At 36.1% G+C, this 14,847-nt stretch overlaps 4 protein-coding genes across 4 annotated transcripts; 3 read left to right on the plus strand and 1 right to left on the minus strand.

Annotated features, from left to right (window-relative positions):
- Positions 1-67: 67 nt before the first annotated feature.
- Positions 68-1,534, plus strand: LOC124915700 (1-aminocyclopropane-1-carboxylate oxidase homolog 3-like). Its single transcript, XM_047456464.1, has 3 exons — positions 68-634; positions 733-1,054; positions 1,282-1,534. Exons 1-3 carry the CDS (start codon positions 90-92, stop codon positions 1,531-1,533), a joined length of 1,119 nt encoding a protein of 372 aa, XP_047312420.1. The 5' UTR covers positions 68-89; the 3' UTR covers position 1,534.
- Positions 1,535-3,357: 1,823 nt separating this feature from the next.
- LOC124916434 (ethylene-responsive transcription factor 14-like) lies at positions 3,358-3,744 on the plus strand. Its single transcript, XM_047457149.1, has one exon. It carries the CDS (start codon positions 3,358-3,360, stop codon positions 3,742-3,744), a length of 387 nt encoding a protein of 128 aa, XP_047313105.1.
- A 5,014-nt stretch (positions 3,745-8,758) lies between these two features.
- Positions 8,759-10,346, minus strand: LOC124915152 (activating signal cointegrator 1). The gene is made up of 5 exons (XM_047455817.1): positions 10,096-10,346; positions 9,699-9,842; positions 9,507-9,625; positions 9,368-9,427; positions 8,759-9,275 (listed from the first exon to the last, which is right to left on the minus strand). Exons 1-5 carry the CDS (start codon positions 10,223-10,225, stop codon positions 8,919-8,921), a joined length of 810 nt encoding a protein of 269 aa, XP_047311773.1. The 5' UTR covers positions 10,226-10,346; the 3' UTR covers positions 8,759-8,918.
- Positions 10,347-11,731: 1,385 nt separating this feature from the next.
- On the plus strand, positions 11,732-13,752 carry LOC124916436. The gene is made up of 5 exons (XM_047457151.1): positions 11,732-11,788; positions 11,832-12,164; positions 12,230-12,271; positions 12,392-12,619; positions 13,129-13,752. Exons 1-5 carry the CDS (start codon positions 11,732-11,734, stop codon positions 13,750-13,752), a joined length of 1,284 nt encoding a protein of 427 aa, XP_047313107.1.
- The last annotated feature ends 1,095 nt before the right edge of the window (positions 13,753-14,847 follow it).

Raw genomic sequence — 14,847 nt, forward strand, 5'->3', positions numbered from 1 at the left:
GAAGAAATAAATCAAAGATACGAACAAATAAAAATGGTGGGTTCAAGAACAATTGGCAAGAAATAAATCAAAGATACGAACAAATAAAAATGATGGGTTCAAGAACAATTGGCGGTGTTGCCACCGCCGGTGATGAAGTAAACTATTATGTCGACCGGACTAGTGAATTAAAGATTTTCGATGAGACCAAGCTTGGAGTGAAGGGTCTCGTCGATTCAGGAATTCCCAAAGTCCCTAGAATCTTCATCCACCCAACTGTTGTTACTGCTGCCGTTAACACCCACCGATTCGTCTTCCCCACCATAGACCTCGCCGGATCTCGCCAAGATCCATCCCGGCGACGACAAATCGTTGACCAAGTCCGTCAGGCTTCCGAGTCATGGGGATTCTTCCAGGTGATTAACCACGGAGTTCCGACGAGCGTCCTGAAGCAGATGCTGGAAGGAACCCTCGGATTCTTCGAGCAAGATGAAGAAGAGAAGAAGAAATTGTACACTAGAGACGTGAAGAAGGTGCTTATATATAACTCAAATTTCGACCTGTACAGTGCTCCGGCGGCTCAGTGGAGGGATACTTTCTATTGCAACATGGCCCCTGTTCCTCCTAAGCCAGAGGATTTACCTCAAGTTTGCAGGTATTATATCTTGAATGGATATGATTAATTATTATTATTATCTATGTTAATGTCTAAGACTAAAATAATAAAGCTATGATTGGATATGTATAAATAAGAGATATATTGATGGAGTATTCGAAGCATGTGATGACATTGGGAATGGATGTGATCGAGTTAATGTCGGAAGCTCTTGGCCTGGGTCCAAGGCATCTGAAGGACATGGATTGTGCAGAGGGTCTGGCTATTCTAGGACACTACTATCCGGCTTGCCCAGAGCCAGATCTCACCGTTGGCACCACAAAGCACGCAGACAATGATTTCTTCACCGTCCTACTGCAGGACCATATAGGAGGCCTCCAGGTCCTTCATGAGGGCCAATGGGTCGACGTTCCTCCTAACCCTGAAGCTCTCGTAATCAACATTGGCGATCTTCTCCAGGTTAATTAACTTTCTAGTATATATATATATATATATATATATATATATATATATATATATATATATATATATATATATATATATATATATATATATATATATATATATATATATATATATATATATATATATATATATATATATATATATATTTGCGGTTGATCAGTTTGAAATTACAATCAAACAAAAAAAAAAGATTGTACATTTGGTTTGGTGGGTGCATGCAGCTGATAACAAATGACAAGTTCAGAAGTGTGGAGCACAGAGTTGTGGCGAACAGGGTGGGGCCGAGGGTATCGGTGGCGAGTTTCTTTACGACGGGGATGACACCGACGGAGAAGGTTTATGAGCCGATAAAAGAATTGCTATCAGAAGATGAGCCTCCAAAATACAGGGCAACCACGGTCAGAGATTACGTTAAGTTCTTTGGAGAGAAAGGACTTGATGGTACTTCTGCTCTCTTGCACTTTAGGATCTAAAGAAAGAAGAAGATGAAGAGATAAAACTCAATTACACATTATTAATAAACTGTATTATACTTTTATAATTTTATTTATTATAAGTGATCGATACTTAAGAAATATGATTGAATATATTTTATGTTTTAAAAACATTTCTATCTTAAATTTTCTCGTTATACATATTCTCTTATATTATTTATCTGTAACACGGGAGGAGGAGGATAAATGACTAAGTCACAGTCATAATATTCATTTTAAGTTAAAAAATTTAAGTGAAAATTATATAAAATTGTTATGATAATAATTTTTTAAAATATTTATGTATATTGAAAAATGATAAGAATTGTTAAAGACAAAATATTACATTAAATAATAATAAATCCGCATAATTATATTATTATAAAGGAATGTACACCTAATGAGTTTAAATATATAATATTTTGATAGTATTGATAAAATAATGTATAATTAAGTATTGCTTCAATACATTCCACATTTCCACTGAAACGATCACACTACTCTTACTTCTTCATAACCAATATTGGAGTTAAAACAAAAAGGGGGGAATTAAGAAAAAGAAAAATAATTAATGAGAAGATTTGAAGAAGTCTTAATTATCCACCTCTCCTATCCAATTCCATCAACATCTAAGGGGCGATCCATAGGTTCTAATTGGGAAAAAAGAATGGACTAAATAAATGTCAATAACATCAAGACAAAAATCATCTTAGCCAATTAAATTCTTAATATAATTTTTGTAAGGCTAATATATACATTATGAATAAACACATTTTTCATATGTAACTTTTCTTTTGAATTACTGAAAATTAATTTCTTTTAAAAAAAACATTATATTACTTTAATATTTTCAATTTCTATTTCTACTAAGTTAATTAGTTAGAAATGGTGTGAACTTAGTTCAAAAATATACATTTCTTTGAAGTTTTACTCTAGTTATATTAGAAATGAACAAAACAGCATACTCTCCTTTTCAAAATAGATCTGTATCATTTGTTTTTTAACTAATAATACTAAGTAACTCGTTTCTTTTTTCAGAATCTACAACTAACTAGGTTAAAGGGAATGGCAAAATAATTTTAAAAAAAAATCAAAATATGAGTATTTTACCGTGTGAGGTGAACAGGAATCCCTAACATAGATATTTATGAGTTAAATCACGTGGATTTTAAAAAAGGACTAAAAATGAACCATTTATTATGTCTTGAAATTACAGACATCATAGAAAAAGTCATTTTTAAGTTTGCAAGGACGAATTAATGATAAAGCAGAAGATGGAATAGTACCAATTATAATGTTTAATTTTTCAAGAAATATTATAAAAAAAAAAACAGTACAAAACATGACATCATTGGTGCTGAAATGATGCAATGGGCGATGACAGTTGATATATGAGGTGAAGAATAAGTCTTCTTTTTTTAAGAAGAGAAAGGGACTGGACCCCACGGATTGCATAGCGAATAACCAACACTTTTAACTTCCAAAAAAAATCATTAGATTATAGAGAGAGAGAGGGAGAGTTTCCAAAGCCATCAGTTTGACCGTGACCAGTGACCAGGTGCATTGGACCCAAGAATCCGAGTCTTAATCGAAGGTTCTCAACCACGTGTGTTTTTTTGACGCTCCTAAGTTGATCTCCACGTGGCAATATACATTGGTAAAAGCTTATGTGGCTCTATATATATAAGCCCACATCATTTCCAACTCCCTAAATCCCATACAAACAAACAAACAAACAACAAACTATAACGAGAAAAAAAAAAAAAAAACTCTCCTTCTTTACTTACTTATTTACACTACTACAACTACAACTTCATCGCCAACATGGAAGGAGGTGATGCCGGAGGAGGAGGAGATAGAGAGGTGAAATTCAGGGGAGTTAGAAGGCGGCCGTGGGGGAAGTTTGCAGCAGAGATTCGAGACTCCAACAATCAGGGTGCTAGAGTTTGGCTCGGCACTTTTAACACTGCAGAGGAGGCTGCCCGAGCATATGACAGGGCAGCATACAGGATGAGAGGCCACTTGGCCGTTCTCAACTTCCCCCATGAGTATCCTTCTTTGGGCACCAGAAGCGGCGCTTCCTCTTCAGGTGGAACCGCCCGGAGACAAGTCTTTGAGTTTGAGTACTTGGATGACAAGGTTCTCGAGGACCTTCTTCAGTCCGATGATGATCATGATAACAACAACAACAACAACAGAAGAAGATCATGATCATATCATCATCATCATCAACTATATCTATATCTTCTAATCAATCAACCCCGTTTGTCTGACAGAACGAATAATTAATAATTTATATTTAAGTGTTCTTGTCTACTACTTTCATCATGTCATGAATATCATGAAAAAGGTCTTGTTTGGAGTTACTCTTGTCTTTCTCTCACACACACACTGTGCATTTAAGGAGATGATATGCGGGTTAAATTACTAATTAATTAATATCAGTTATATAACCCTTACGTTAATTGTGGCTGGTTGAAGAAAATTTAAATATTAATATTTTAAAACCTAAAGTACATATGTAATTTAATACTTTAAATCAAACAATATGTATGCTATAGGCTGACAAGATTTCTATTTTGATTTTTTTAATTTGATGTCTCTTGACAATTTTGTAATTATTATTAAAATATTTATTATCATAAGAAATTAATACTTTTTAAGCAGCAGATCGACTTCGTATAAAGTTTGCAACTTGACAACCATTTTCTGTGATAAAGGGAGCATTATATATATATCTCAATCATATGATTACAGAAATCTTAGTTTTTCAATTTATTAATATTTTTTATTTTATTGAAGTATATATGAATACTAGATTAGATTCTATCACATTTGAGTCTATTTAAAATGGTGGGTTTAATATATTTCAACAACTATGATTGATGAAAATTAATGTCACTTTATTTTACATTTTAATATATTTTTATTTAGTGTTAAAAGTTTGACTTTCCAATTTGGAAGTTTAATTGAATGCTTCTTTCATAATGGAACTATGAGATATTTAATGGTGTCAATGTGTTTCTCTCACTTCTACAACTATAACATGTACACCTAGAGTTTCCAATATTTTAGAAAATAAACCATTTAACCTTATTTAAAGAATACTTGAAAAAATATCTATATTTATTCTCCGGACAGTGTAACATAACAACTTTAGGTCAATAGTAATTCAAATGAGTATGTAAACTCTACCCAAAAACATTGATGATTCTTTTAAAATTCAAGTTGGAGACGTTACTCATAAATTAGTGTTACATTTCTCTCCTAACTTTAATGATTTTTTAATATTCTTATTAGTGATGTCCCTAAATATTTCAATTTTCCATTTACTGTATGTATAATATATATAATATAAATTTATTGCAATTGGAACTATATATACACAATCAAATATGAAATTGATAATAAGTTAATCCTTTAAAAGGCTCTCAATCTAGCTTCTTAGTTTTTATGACTAGTTATCTGTCATCAAATTAATAATAAACTAATTTCTTATCTATTTCTTTATTAGACAATAATAACTTTTTCTTTGAAATTTAAAAAATAACAGATTAACTCATGTAGTCAGAAGCCAACTACATCATCTGATATTCCTTCTTCATAATTGGAGGAAAAAGAATGCTTAGATCACTTATTGTTTTGTCACGCCAGTGCCTCGATCACCTAAAATTTGGCTAAAGGTAACCTATGTATTTTTTTTTATACAGAGTAAATTGTCTATTTTCCTAAAATACATAGTACTGGAGTGGCAACATATATTTTATTATTTTGACCACTTCTAAAAAATAAAAGAAAAAGAAAAAAAAGCACATATTTTCTAACAATAAAACTAAATAATAATATGAATGATAAAGAAAATGAGAAGAATAGTATATATAATATTCTAGGACCTGGTTATTTCAATTCTTGTCCTCACGACCAAAGAAAATAGAATCTTTTCTATCCTTTGTTTCCTAATTTTGTCAACAGATAAAATGGTAGGTTTTAATTTCTCCTAACTGCTAATATTTTAAATAACTGTCTTAGTTGGTTCTTTATATGATACATCATTTTTCATTTTTATATTTTCGCATTTTAATTACATTACTAATCAAGTTTTATAACATTGACGTCCAACCCTGACTAAAAATAATAACATAGTTAACCATATTTTTATATAATATTTCAAAAATAAGTAACTGACAATATATATGATTTGAGATATAATATTATACATAGACATTTTTCAAAAAATAAAATAAAATATGATCCAGAGATAAAATAAATAAAAAGTGCATTTCAAATAGGACCAAACGTAGATATGCCTACACTTTCAATAATGGATTTATTTATAATTTATTAAAGAAATTAACATGAATAGGCACCGCCCATCAGACCTAATGAATAAAAGGAATGCGACAAAATTGCTTCCCCACTCCTTTTTATTTTTTAATAAATTATTTTTTCTTTTTTTAAAGAATCCTTTAATAAATGCTTAATTATGTTATTAATTGCGGAGTCATGACTATGGGTTAGTTATCCTTTAATTCTTTGAAAAATATCCTATTAATTAATCCTCAGCAGTTTGTTATATTTTTGGCGCTTAACAACATTAATAATATATTGATATTACTGATGCGAGCATTATAATGCGAGGCCAAAAATCAGTGTGAACATGGTCAGGTACTGGATGGATGTTTCTGTGGGCAGTCTCAATTTTAATTTTATTTTGTTTAATTCCTTTAGGGTAGGGCATCAAATGATTAATTAATTAATTAATTAATTAATTATATACGCACTAGTCTAAGAAGAGAGACTACTTTTTCTTTGGTAAACTGAAATAATGTTAATTCTAGAAACCCATATGTACTGTACAAAAATATATATATATTAAACTTATTACTTTGCAGCCACTTGACGCTATCATACGTACTCCAGAACCATCGATCATTAATGTCGAATAATGAAGGTACATGCATTAACAAATTAAAATATGTATTATTATTATTATTATTATTATTTTAAATTTCACTTATAATAGAGACAATAATTACGTTCTATATATTCTATTTCTATCCTTAGGTGGAATTATTATTTGTATTTTAAAATACATATTTTGTCTTTCTTAAAAAGTGGTTGGATTTTATGTTTGACTGACTTTCTAATTCAACATAAGTTTATTTATGTCTAATTAACTATGCAAATGTTCATTTCATGTATTTCCTTTCTTATAGTATTAATTAATTATAAATAGGTCTCATATCACAAAATATATTAATCTACTTATTTTGTCTACGAACATTGATTATAACTCTCTTGTATGTTAAATATTTAGTTACCCAACAATGTTTAATATGAGCGATGCTAAGTGAGGATAGCATTAGATTCATCATCAACACAAAACAGTTCATAATGGCCTTTCTATTGGACAAAAGTCACCTTGGAGGAATTTTGTAATGTATCAAAGAGGAGGTTTCTCTTCTCCAAAATTGAGATACTATATATATGGGGCTCGAGATGTTTCTTGTAACAGGTGTTTCCTTAAAAATGAATCTCATGTTTAATTGAGAGGCTATGTCAATATTGAGTGATCCTTAGCTAGTAATATAGTTGGGTTATAAGAGGCATGGATCATATTGGGAAAAAATGGTTGTATTCATAAAACATTAATTGAATCTAGTATTCATTGTTTTAAAATGTTCGTGTATCCTCACTTTATATTTTTTTGAGTCGTCTTCAATATTAATTAATGAGTCATTTTTGAATTAATTTATTGAGGATGTCACATCAAATCAAATTCATTTGAAATTTGTATCCATGTTCGTTTTGCTTTTATATATTATTTGTTGTTTTCCGAGCTACATTCATGTAATTAAACTTTTGTTATGAAATAACAATTATAATTATACATTTTGGAGAATGTGTCGTACATAGGGAATCATATTTCATAAGATCTATTAGAAGATTGAAGAGATCATGGGAGTAGTAGCTTCTATAATGCGGTATGGGTCAATATATTTATAATAATGTCATTATTCAAAGCATATATATATAATTAGATTAATTAATTTAGATCTCATATCATGATATGCCTAAATATTATTTCTTTCTCTCTCTCTTTATATTTATATATTGATGAAATGAACTTGGGCACCTCTATATCACAAGTCTTTTTCAAATATAATTAATATTTTAAGTATAAATAGACATGTGATTCAATTGAGAGATGTTTTGGTAATGGTCAAAATTAAAATATTGTGTATTAAATAAATGTTATTTATAATATTACTCACTGTACATAACTATTTATATTTACGTCGCTATAATAAAAGTAATTACCTTAGAAAATTTTGTCCATTGATATTTTTTATTACTTAAACTCATATTCTGTATAATATTAAAAGAAAATATTATATTTTGGTTATATTAAATATATCAAAAATATAATCTGAATCTTTTAAAGTTTTTGAACATGAGTACATAAAAACAGGTTATGTTAAAAGACAAAATTTGAATTAATCATTGTAGCACTTTTAGGAAATGCAAATTTTAATTCAGTTTTTTCATAAAGAGATAAAGTCAATAAAAATAGTTTGCCAATATTTTCATTGATTTTCCATGTTATGAGAAAAAAATTAATAATACCAAATTTGTTAATATTTACATATGTCACACATTACATTACGATATCCAAAATACCAAAAAGTTAGAATTCTATCCCAGGCTTTCAAAATAAATATCTATAACTAACTTATAAAAAAAACAATTAAACTGATATAATCAAACCTCTTAAACCAATATCAGTTATAGCTTATAACCACAAAATAAACCTTTTATTGCAATTTTTTTTTTATTTAACCAATCAAACTCATTAATAAAAAACATATCTATACTTAACATTCTTTATAACCTACTATCTTACAAATAATTAGACTAGTACAATAAGTATGTAAGCAATTAATATTTTAGTGGCTAAATATAAAGTTATTCAAGAATAAAAGTTCAATATTTTATTTTATTTTATATTTGAGATGATATATTTTTTTAAAACTAGGTATAAGTGTGCAAATTAAACTACTAAACTAATAAATTCAAACAAAATCAACCCTAACTTCATGTAATAATTTTTATTTTTTATTTTTAGAAATATTATAAATAAAAAATGATAACCAACTAACTATCTTGTGAAGATCTGGAAAAAGTTGAAGGCAGAAAATAGGCTGCAGTTTCCACTCCAATTAAGCACAGCAATCCTTATAATTAGCATATTTATATGAACAAAATGAATGTAAACTTAGCATTCAAGCTTTGCTTTTGCTTAGTTAGAGAACAACAATGAAAAAATTCTAGAAACAGAAACACTAATATATATAATACAGAGCTAATTTTTTACTTCTCATCTGTCAATGGAGGTTTTGACCCGTCTTATTAGCTTCTTCCTTGATTCTCCATATCCTGGAGGAAACCGGTGCATCTTCCCTGTAACTTCTTGTCGAAGAAGAAACAGGCGCCCATCTATCTGATTCCTTTGCAGAATTTGAATGAAAGTTGCTATTCTTGGAGAACTGTGTGGAAGCAGCTCGAGCACCGGCTATGGCTGCACTCAAGTTTGGTGCTTTCTCGTTCTGGGATAGGTTGTTAGACCTGGAAGCTATGGATCCTGGCTTCAAGGAAAATCGATTTTGTGGGTCCGGAAGAAGGAACTTGATCTGCATTGGTGGTTCAACCAAGCGAAGACCTCTAACAGCTGCCTCAAATATCTGTTTGTTCAAATAAATAATCAAATACAATTGGTATTGGTATTGGTATTGAATTCAACACTATATACTTTGGTAGTACTAATTGTGCGTACCCTTCTTTCCAAGTTATAAACACCTTGAGCTCCCCGCATCTCAAATGGAATAGGTAGTTTCTGCATCAGTAAAAAACAGAAACTAATGAATGCAAATTCTTGTTCGGGTTGAAGACAAGAAACAGAGAATAATAAGAACCTGTGGTGTCTGGCATAACCAGCAGAAAGATGTTAGGGCTTCGAGCCTAACCCCTTCGGGGACTTCCTCCCAACAGGCGAGCTCTTCACCGGTGACACAGCCAACAACATCAACACAACCTGAATAAAAACAAAATCAGTCTTAAAGTCTGCAAACTGAAATGTTGTTGAAGATTATTGGAACTTGAAGTACCTAAGAGTCTGGAAGTGGGGTAATGTTGGGGAAACTTGAGATCTGTAATGCCATCAACCGCATAGATCTCTCTGTAAAAATCCTCCATGGCCTTGATTGTCTCTGGTGTTGGCACCGCACCAGCAGCATGAATCCAGAGACGTCCTTCATAAAGAGATTAACACAGTACTACAATGTTATTGAATATTAACAATAAGCTTGTTGATATGATTGCAATTCGACTGACAAAAGTCAAAAATTGAATCTTGATCGTTCATTAGACACATAAACGAGGAAGGAAGTTCAATTTCATTGGAATTAAGAACACGTACAAGATTTCCCCTAAAACAAATCCACAAAGACTTGTTCTTCTTCCTCTGATCGATCCTAACTATATTATGTATTTATGAATTAGTACCTGTGATAGGAGAGGGCCAAGATCTTCCTTCGATGCGCTTGATGCCGTAAACGAGAAGAGACGCCCATGGCTGATGCATCGTCAAACAGGGGTTCCTGTAGTTATCTCCGCTTCTACTCCTATTCGCCATCTATCTGGGTTTCTGCTGGTTCCAAATACTGCGCCGCCTCCAAGCCGGAAAAGGGTCGATTCCGAGATTCAGATCGTCTGTGTCGTTTTAATTTTGGATTTAACTAATGTTGGAAATTTGGAATGAATGCTCCACTTTTATATTTTGCCCTGTTGTTCTCAAACAATCCGATTTTTATTTTGACTAGGATTGATTCAATTTAAATTAAACTGTCATCGAATAATATGTGTAAAGATATTAGGGTTTATTAAACTTTAATGTTTATTTCTCTCTTCGTTAATAATTTTATTAGTAATTTTTTCCACTTTTCTCTCTATTAATAACAAACGGTAACTTGTTTATTTATATACTTTTGTTTCAGAGTAATAATTAAAAAAACAAATAATAAAATATATAAATATATATAAGAAAATAAAAAATTAAACATAAATTAATTATTCTACTAATGAATTATTTCATTTCAAATCTTATAAGCTAATACATTCAAATTCAATCTATATTTTGTATTTATTTAATCAAGACTTCATTTCATGTAATTCTAATTTATGGCAAATTTTCCAAGAAAAAAAATAATGGATATTCTCTATTTGTTTATACAATTATGATTTTACTGGCCATTTAAAAAAAGAAAAAGAAAAAAAAAAGAGGCTTTTTCAATAACAGAAATTGCAGATTCAAACTTAAAAATAAAAATAAGAAGCTTTCCTTATATCCTACACCGATTATTCATTATTATTTTTATATAAAATTATAAAATCAGATAACTAAATATAGAAAGGTCAACCAAAAGAAAAAAAAAAGAAAAAAAAAAGAGTGAAGTACATGAAACCTGTAGCAAGAACTAAAGGATCAAAATCAGCCTCATTAGTTTTAGCCCAAACAAATTGCTAAATTTTTCTAGATCAAAACAATTAAAATTTAATTATCCCACGCCCAACCCCCACGCCCCACGCCCACTCCCCACGCCCCACGCCAAAGACCCACGCCCAACGCCCAACCCCACGCCCAACCCCACGCCCACGCCCTACGCCCAAGCCCCACGCCCACGCCCTACGCCCTACGCCCAATCCCCACGCCCAACCCCACGCCCACGCCCAACCCCACGCCCAACGCCCAACCCCACGCCCAACTCCAACGCCCACGCCCAACCCCACGCCCACGCCCTACGCCCAAGCCCCACGCCCAACCCCACGCCCACGCCCAACCCCACGCCCAACGCCCAACCCCACGCCCAACTCCAACGCCCACGCCCAACACCCAAGCCCCCACGCCCAAGTCCCAACCCCCACGCCCACACCCACGCCCACACCCAAGACCTCAAAATGTATATTAATCTCATTTCATTTTTGATTTTGCAGAACGATGAGGAGGAGGAGGACGAGTACGAGGACGAGGAGACTGAGGAGGAGGAGACTTTGGAGAAGGACGAGGAGACTGAGGAGGAGGACGAGGAGACTGAGGAGGAGGACGAGGAGACTGAGGAGGAGGACGAGGAGACTAAGGAGAATGACGAGAAGACTGAGGAGGATGACAAGGTATGGTATAGAACGTGCGAATCCCCACGTTCCACAATGTATATATATTAATCTTATTTTTCATTGTGCAGAATGATGATTCGCCCCCCACGCCAAAAACCTCTCGCAAATTGGTTTTTGATGGCTCAGAGGAGAAGAATGATGACGTGCATGAGAATAAGGAGAACAAGGAGAATAAGGAGGTGGAGGAGAACAAGGAGGAGGGGGAGAATAAGGAGGTAGAGGAGAATAAGGAGGAGGAGGTGGAGGTAGAGGGGAATAAGGAGGTGGAGGAGAACAAGGAGGAGGGGGAGAATAAGGAGGTAGAGAAGAATAAGGAGGTGGAGGAGAACAAAGACAAGGAAAAGGAGGCGGAGGTGGAGAAGGAGAAGGAGGTTGAGAAGGAAGCTGAGAAGAATGACAAGGTATTGCACCACGCCCTACATTCCAATTCCACTATGTATATTAATCTAATTTTTTGATTGTACAGGAAGAAGATTTGCCCCATGTTCCAAAGGAGAAGAAAGAGGAGGTGATTGTGGAGACTGAGGAGGAGAAGAAGAAGAAGGAGAAGAATAAGCAGAAGGAGAAGGAGAATGAGGTGAAACAATTGACTCCCTCACAATTTGTTGGTAAAAGTTTTCGGAGAAAGAAGAAGTCGAAACAATTGGGGGAATACACCGACCCTGGTGGGAAAGGGTTTAAACTAAATGATCCGGTTAAGGTTAATCCTTTGTTACGAATTGACGAGGAAAAGATGAAGGAGTTGAAGAAATGGTTAAAGAGTGATGCAAAGGATTTCAAGGAGTTGACGACTTGCTCTGCAGATCGTTCTTTATTCAACAGATTGCTCAAGCCTCAACAATGGTTACACAATACGGTAAGTATTTCTGTTCTCTATTTTTTAAACGCCCAACCCCACGCCCTACCCCCACACCCCACGCCCTACTCCCACGCCCAACGCCCTACCCCCACGCCCAACGCCCAACCCCCACGCCCAAGCCTCTCACCCCACGCCCAACGCCCAACCCCCACGCCTCACGCCCAACCCCCACGCCCAACGCCCAACCCCCACGCCCAACCCCCACGCCCAACGCCCAACCCCCACGCCCAACGCCCAACCCCCACGCCCAACGCCCAACCCCCACGCCCAACCCCCACGCCTCACGCCTAACCCCCACGCCCAACGCCCACTACCCACGCCCAATCCCCACGGCCCACGCCCAACCCCCACGCCCAACGCCCAACCCCCACGCCCAACCCCCACGCCTCACGCCTAACCCCCACGCCCAACGCCCACTACCCACGCCCAATCCCCACGGCCCACGCCCAACCCCCACGCCCAACCCCCACCTAATAATTTTGCTTAATCTATAATTTTTTTCGCAGGAGATAGATGAAATCTGTCATCTACTGAAACGAAGGGCTGAGGAGTTCCCTAAGACATATCCAAGAAATTTCTCAATTGCTGACTCCAATTTATCTCAGAAGATGAGTAATCGCTATGAAGTGTTCACCCCGAATCCTGCAGGCTACAAATTCGACGATCTCATGGAATACGTAATTGGTGAAGGAAGTAATCCTTGGAATATTGTTGATATGATATACGTACCCTTGAACATAAAGCAGAAGCACTGGGTCCTGTGCAAGATTCATCTTCAAGATTGGTGCATATATGTATATGACTGCGAACAGAATATGTTCCCAAAGGATGAATATGACACATTCTTGGAACCAATGTGTGTAATGGTGCCGTACTTGCTTGAACAGGGGTTCAGCACGAGCGATAAACAAAGGTTTCCACAGATCAAATTGGATGCGATGCCATATTCCATAATACCACACCCCATAGTCCCAAAGACAACCAAAAGTGGGGACTGTGGGGTTTTTACTATTATGCATTTGGAATACCTTACTGCCTCATTGGATATATCAAATGTGGTCACTGAAAATATGAATTTTTGGAGAAACAAATGGGCAGTAAGGTTATTCCATCAAATTGTAGACCCTTGATCTAAATTCAATATAAATAGTTATTTTGTTTGCTTCAAATTTCATTCTAAAATTAGTTAATTATTGTTGTCTTTGTTAGATTCAAATGAATGAGATTTTCCAGTAATATGTATAACAAAACCTTAAATTAATTCAAGTAATAATATGTAAAGCTCCAACGCCCACTCCCCACGCCCCACGCCCCACGCCCAACCCCCACGCCCCACGCCCAAGCCCCACGCCCCACGCCCAAGCCCCCACGCCCCACGCCCAAGCCCCACGCCCCACGCCCAACCCCCACGCCCCACGACCAATCCCACGCCCAACCCCCACGCCCAACGCCTTACCCCCACGCCTAAGCCCCACGCCCCACGCCCTACCCCCACGCCCACACCCCCCCCACGCCCAAGCCCCTACGCCCCACGCCATAGACCCACGCCCCACCCCCACCCCCACGCCCCACGCCTAAGCCCCACGCCCCACGCCCTACCCCCACGCCCACACCCCCCCCCACGCCCAAGCCCCTACGCCCCACGCCATAGACCCACGCCCCACCCCCACCCCCACCCCCACGCCCAAAGGCCCACGCCCAACCCCCACGCCCCACGCCCAACCCCCACGCCTAAGCCCCACGCCCCACGCCCTACCCCCACGCCCACACCCCCCCCACGCCCAAGCCCCTACGCCCCACGCCATAGACCCACGCCCAAAGGCCCTACGCACAATGGCCCACGCCCAACCCCCACACCCCACGCCAAAGACCCACGCCCCACGCCAAAGACCCACGCCCCACGCCCAAAGGCCCACGCCCTACGCCCAAGCCCCACTTATTGCCTTTGGGCACCTGCACATCAGATATGTTACAACAGAAAAAAAGTCACCTGCACATATACCACCTAGACAAAACTACCACCTACATATATATATAAAACATCATATGGAATAGTCACTAATTCAGTTGGTGCAAAAACTTACAATTTAACAAAAAGATACAATTTAACCAAAAGAAATATTGTCTAGAGAATGTGGCAAAGATGAAGATTGTGAAGGTTGTGCCAATTGTGACGGTTGTGAAGGTTGTGCCACTTGTTGTCTTGAAGTAGATGGTGCAGGCAT

Source organism: Impatiens glandulifera, chromosome 9, assembly GCF_907164915.1.
Source record: "Impatiens glandulifera chromosome 9, dImpGla2.1, whole genome shotgun sequence".
Classification (NCBI taxonomy): Eukaryota; Viridiplantae; Streptophyta; class Magnoliopsida; order Ericales; family Balsaminaceae; genus Impatiens; species Impatiens glandulifera.